The sequence below is a fragment of the Notothenia rossii genome, assembly GCF_949606895.1.
Source record: "Notothenia rossii genome assembly, chromosome: 4".
Taxonomy (NCBI): domain Eukaryota; kingdom Metazoa; phylum Chordata; class Actinopteri; order Perciformes; family Nototheniidae; genus Notothenia; species Notothenia rossii.
In genome coordinates this window covers 1264705-1270704 of record NC_136902.1, presented here as the reverse complement: position 1 = coordinate 1270704, position 6000 = coordinate 1264705, and the positions used below count along the sequence as shown (strand labels likewise).

The 6000-nt window shown below is 41.1% G+C and overlaps 1 protein-coding gene across 1 annotated transcript in view; it reads right to left on the bottom strand.

Moving 5' to 3' along the window:
* Positions 1-1714: 1714 nt before the first annotated feature.
* Positions 1715-6000, bottom strand: part of ptpn1 (protein tyrosine phosphatase non-receptor type 1) — a 28091-nt gene continuing 23805 nt past the window's right edge. The window contains exon 9 of the mRNA XM_079675253.1: positions 1715-4057. Coding sequence (XP_079531379.1) covers positions 3694-4057 — 364 coding nt within the window. The 3' untranslated portion in view covers positions 1715-3693. The remainder of the gene's footprint in view (positions 4058-6000) is intronic.

Below are 6000 nucleotides of genomic sequence, written 5' to 3'. Positions count from 1 at the left end.
AGATCTTGTACTTGAGTAAAAGTAGAAGTACTCAGATCTTGTACTTGAGTAAAAGTAGAAGTACTCAGATCTTGTTCTTGAGTAAAAGTAAAAGTACTCAGATCTTGTTCTTGAGTAAAAGTAGAAGTACTCAGATCTTGAACTTGAGTAAAAGTAGAAGTACTCAGATCTTAAACTTGAGTAAAAGTAGAAGTACTCAGATCTTGAACTTGAGTAAAAGTATAAGTACTCAGATCTTGTACTCAGTAAAAGTAGAAGTACTCAGATCGTGTACTTGAGTAAAAGTAGAAGTACTCAGATCTTGTTCTTAAGTAAAAGTAGAAGTACTCAGATCTTGTACTTGAGTAAAAGTAGAAGTACTCAGATCTTGTACTTGAGTAAAAGTAGAAGTGCTCAGATCTTGTACTTGAGTAAAAGTAGAAGTACTCAGATCTTGTACTCAGTAAAAGTAGAAGTACTCAGATCGTGTACTTGAGTAAAAGTAGAAGTATTCAGATCTTGTACTTGAGTAAAAGTAGAAGTACTCAGATCTTGTACTTGAGTAAAAGTAGAAGTGCTCAGATCTTGTACTTGAGTAAAAGTAGAAGTACTCGGATCTTGTACTCAGTAAAAGTAGAAGTACTCAGATCGTGTACTTGAGTAAAAGTAGAAGTACTCAGATCTTGTTCTTAAGTAAAAGTAGAAGTACTCAGATCTTGTACTTGAGTAAAAGTAGAAGTACTCAGATCGTGTACTTGAGTAAAAGTAGAAGTACTCAGATCTTGTACTTGAGTAAAAGTAGAAGTACTCAGATCGTGTACTTGAGTAAAAGTAGAAGTACTCAGGTCTTGTACTTGAGTAAAAGTAGAAGTGCTCAGATCTTGTACTTGAGTAAAAGTAGAAGTACTCAGATCTTGTACTCAGTAAAAGTAGAAGTACTCAGATCGTGTACTTGAGTAAAAGTAGAAGTACTCAGATCTTGTTCTTAAGTAAAAGTAGAAGTACTCAGATCTTGTACTTGAGTAAAAGTAGAAGTACTCAGATCGTGTACTTGAGTAAAAGTAGAAGTACTCAGATCTTGTACTTGAGTAAAAGTAGAAGTGCTCAGATCTTGTTCTTGAGTAAAAGTAGAAGTACTCAGATCTTGTACTTGAGTAAAAGTAGAAGTACTCAGATCTTGTACTTGAGTAAAAGTAGAAGTACCAGAGTGTAGGAATACTCTGTTACAGTAAAAGTCCTGCATTCAAAATGTTCCTCAAGTGAAAGTAGAAAAGTATTCTCATCTAAATATAGTGAAAGACAGTAAAAGTAGTCATTGTGCAGATTGGTCCATTTCAGAATAATAGATATGATATGTTTTATAATGATTGATCATGAAAGTGTTCTCAAAGCTGCTAAAGGTGCAGCTAGTTTGAATGACTTTGTATACTGCAGGGTAGCTTGTGGATTTACTCCAGGTGGAACTAAAGTCTGATTTAACACTTGATTAGATTTCACATCATTCATCCGCATCTGAGAAGTAACTAAAGGTATTACATACATGTAGTGGAGTCAAAGTACACCATGTACCTCTGAGTAGAAGTACACAGTAGCAGAACATTGAAACACTCAGGTAAAGTACAAGTACCTCTAAATTGCAGTACAAACGTCCTGAGCGTCACAAACAGGTTTTTCTCGTGGCACAAACACGTCTTTGTTCTCTCAGCGTTGCGGAAACAGAACACGAACACAGCACTCTGTTTGTTTGTATTTATTTAAAAAGAAGAACAACAGATGTAAATAAAAAAATACATGTTTCTGCTCAGCGGTACGAGGATAGAAAACCAGACGCAGCCGACTCTCTGCAAACAGAAACCTGATTTAACAAAATATATATATTTATATTTAATGGAATACATTCTGAATCTCAGGTAATCTCTGCACGCACACACCTGGTGACCCACAATGCAGCAGGCTTTTAAAAAAACTTTATTGTACAAAGGGCCGTCGTGCTGGTGTTGGGTTTTTGGTTTGATCAGAAGGTTTTCAGCGAGCGGCGCGTGGGCATATTGCTGTGCGTTCCTGCATCAGCAGGGCGACTCAGGACTCGTCACTGGCTCTGAACACCACGGGGGACAGTGGGTCGAGAATAAGGCAACGTGTAGAATGATGTGAGCATATCACCACGATGAAGGAATCTGCTTGGAACACACTGTCTTATGAAGCATCACCTGTGAGGGTAAAGGCATTTGAACGAAGCCTCAGAGCACCATCAGTGGAATATACTCTCTATTCAAAATGTAGGAAAGGTCCACGTGATGTGTTTGAATGTCCAGATGTCTCAACTTTAATACAAAATAAAGCAGAAAGAAGTGGATCTCCAGGTGAGACGCTGGGAACTGGTTTTGGCAATTTTAGGACACGTCAATGATCAAAGCGCAGCTCCGGCCTTCAGATTCAGAAAAGCAAACGCTATCAACTAAAGATGTCGAGCACGCGAGTCTGAGAAAGTGAGCTCGTCTTGTTTTTAAAAAGTACGGAAGCCCTGAAGGACAAATGAGAGAAACTGAGGTGATCTGTTTTCTGAATCTGATCCCTCCCCCTGTGTCTGACTGGAGAGGGGGTTCAACACCCTTAGAGGACCCCCCTCGGTTGCAGGTGGAAGTATTCTTAGAAAGCACCAGTTTTTGGCTAGAAATAGATTTTAAAATTGGGTTAAACCGATGCTTTCAGTTGATGTAGAACATGGGGAGGTTACCACCTGCATCGGGAAGAAGTAAACATAAAAACACGTAGCAAAATGTTTTTAAGAGATTTCTTCGTTAACTAGCTGACGTTTCTGTTGGTCACTTTCTCTAATAATCACATGGGAGTGGTTTATTGTTAGACACACACACACACACACACACACACACACACACACACACACACACACACACACACACACACACACACACACACACACACACACACACACACACACACACACACACACACACACACACACACACACACACACACACACACACACACACACACACACACACACACACACACACACACACACACACACACACACACACACACACACACACACACACACACACACACTTCAGTCGGTGGTGAAAGGAGGAGGAGCTGAATCTGGGCCAACAGTTTTTGATCCCGAGCTTCGAAAAATACAGTAATTCAAAGAAAAAATTATTATTAAAATGTTTTTTTTTGGTTGAATATTATTTGGATTTCGTTCGTAGCAATAAAACATTTTTTTATAATTCTCTTTTATCTATATTCTGATATTTGAGTCATGATAGTTTTGTGGTTTATGGTTCCCTGAAGGCAACTAGGTATAAGACCTGTCACTCATGGCGTAAGTCCCGCCCCCAACGCAACATCAGGGCTAAAATCTGAAAACGAAAAATACGACGTGAAAGTAAAAAAAAAAACGAGAAAAGTTCTGAATCTGGAAAATAAAATAATGACTGAAATATGAAGACATAAATAAACGTGAAAAATATTATTAAAATGCTTGAAAACACTTTTCAAATACTTGTTTTTAGTTTGAAATGTTGTAATTTGATTGTATTTTTAAATCAAAAACGTTGAAATAAATTATATTTTCAACGTTTTTTCCAGATTTCAGGATCAAATAATTTATATTTTCCAGATTTCACGATGAAAAACTTGAAATGAATGACATTCTTCCCCCAAATGTAGGTTTGAGGTTTGATCTCCTCAGTGGAAGCAGGCTCTGTAGCAGACGTACGCTCCGACTGCCAGAAATGAGACCAGGCACACGTTGGTGAGGAGGGGCCAAGAACCAGGACTTTGGGGGTCTTTAGGGGGGTCTAACGGCCCCTCCTGCTTCTTCTCCTCCATCTTCTCCTTCTCCAGCTTCTTCTCCTCCATCTTCTCCTTCTCCAGTTTCTTCTCCTCCATCTTCTCCTTCTCCAGTTTCTCCTCGTCCAGATGCTGTTGCTGTCGAGGGGGTTTTGGAGGAGCAGGAGACGGAGGATCCTCCATCAGGACGTCAGCAGGAGGAAGAGGAGGGAGAGGAGCAGCCAGGTTCCTCCTCCTCAGCTCCGGCTCCTGAGAGGACCTGAGGAAGAGGAGGAGGAGGAAGAGGGGGAGGTCAGGTTTTATTAAACGGACACACGGAGGTATAAAGACACCCCCGTTCATTCCTACGAGAGCCAATCAGAGACACTTGGAGCGAGTGTTGGTTCAGAAAGTGTTCCTGAACGTGAGACACACCGAGAGTCACCTTTACGCCCTAATGATTTAAATAAAGACAAAGTGTTGCTCCTGGGTGTTTACAGACGTCTCTTTACGGAACACACTTCCTGTCGTATGTCCTATATTCATGTTGCTCTGATGGAGCCTGGGATCTACACTGTAGCTGCTGAGCTGAGGACGATGGAGAGCCGAAGTCCCTCCCCTTCCCGTGTTCCTCCTTATTCTGGAAAAATGATGTCTTGAAGTCAACGAGAAATTATCTTTCGATTGCGTTTGAATTGTGCCACGAGTTACACATATGATGTTTGTCAATCTTAAAAAATATTTGTTATGTTTGTGGCACTTATCTGAGTGTGAAACCGCTCCATGAGCCACATCTCTGGTCTGGCACAACACACGTCACCAGGATGAGGCGAAAAGTATTAAAGGAGGTGGAAAACATTACGTCTGCGCGTGTTGAGCTGCTTTTACACACAAGGGGAGATAGTCGGTTCCGTGAAGCCAGCATGCGGGCCCGGCTGCACAAGGGGTCCGAGTGTTGGACGAGTGCAATGCGTAACGTTAATGTCAGCTAGCTAACATTAGCTAAAGGTACACTCCTGTGTTTTGTTCTAGCAACTAGTGTTCTGTGTGCCTTGTCCTTGCCAACACTAATGTTATCCACAGCATGCACAGCGATCACGCTATTCCTAACGAAAAAAACACGGGAGTATACCTTGTTAGCTAACATCAAACATTACACTCGTTTAGCACTCACCTCTTATGGAACCAACTAACTCCCCTTGTGTGTATGTTAGAGATGTTAAGATTCACCGATTCGCATCGGTGCACCGGCATAAACGTTCAAGATGCGAGTGCACCGGTTGAAAGAGTGCACATCGGCTACAGTTTGGGTTGAACTCGCGATGCATCGATTGCGTAGCGTCTTTGCATCGGTAAAAAACCGATTCATTCATATAAAATCCCCTTATCTTGTCAACGTTCAGCAGAGACGATCTTTGATATTTGCTTCGCCACTACGGAGAACGAGAGTCTCAGTTATCAACACACACGGAAGTTGAGGAGAAAGAGAAACACAGCGCAGCGAAAAATACCTACAAATCAAACGTTTGGCAACACTTCGGATTGTTCAAGAAAGACGGTGTAATAGTCATTTATGCTATATAGTTGACCGCAGGTCATGGAGAGTAATAAGGTATCCTTAGACCTTTGTATGAGGTATCTTTATTACTTAACAAGTCTACAGCCATGATACATAGATCCGTCCTAGATGCGGACTTGCATACACACAGTATCACTCCGCAGCCGCACCCCATCAGTAACGTCCTGATGGTATATGTGCGCGGCACTATTACTACAGACGGTCAACTTGAAAAATCACTCGCAAATTGTTAACGATGCCGAGCCGCTTTAAAGTACACAAGTAGTACGAGGAACTTAGCGACGCACATAAAGAGGCGACATGGGGTCTGCGGCTGAAAAGAGAAACCTGAAAGTGAGACATATGAGTTAAATCACTCTGTGAGGTGTTCTGTCAGAGAGAGGTGTTTAGCTTACAGCAGCCTGTGACGGCCAATCATAATTTAAATGTCTTCCTTACTGTAAGCAGTTATGAAATACCTGTTTGTGAAAGGTTATTTGTTTTCTTTATTGTTCAGATAGAAACCAATGCTTTCTGCTCACTGGTGAGTTAGCCTCTGAGTGTTAAGCACATCAGGCTGGCAGCTGTATGGGCATTGCTCTATGGTAGCTGTTATTTGCACATTGTTAATCATGACTAATGCATCCTTACATTGTTTAACTGTG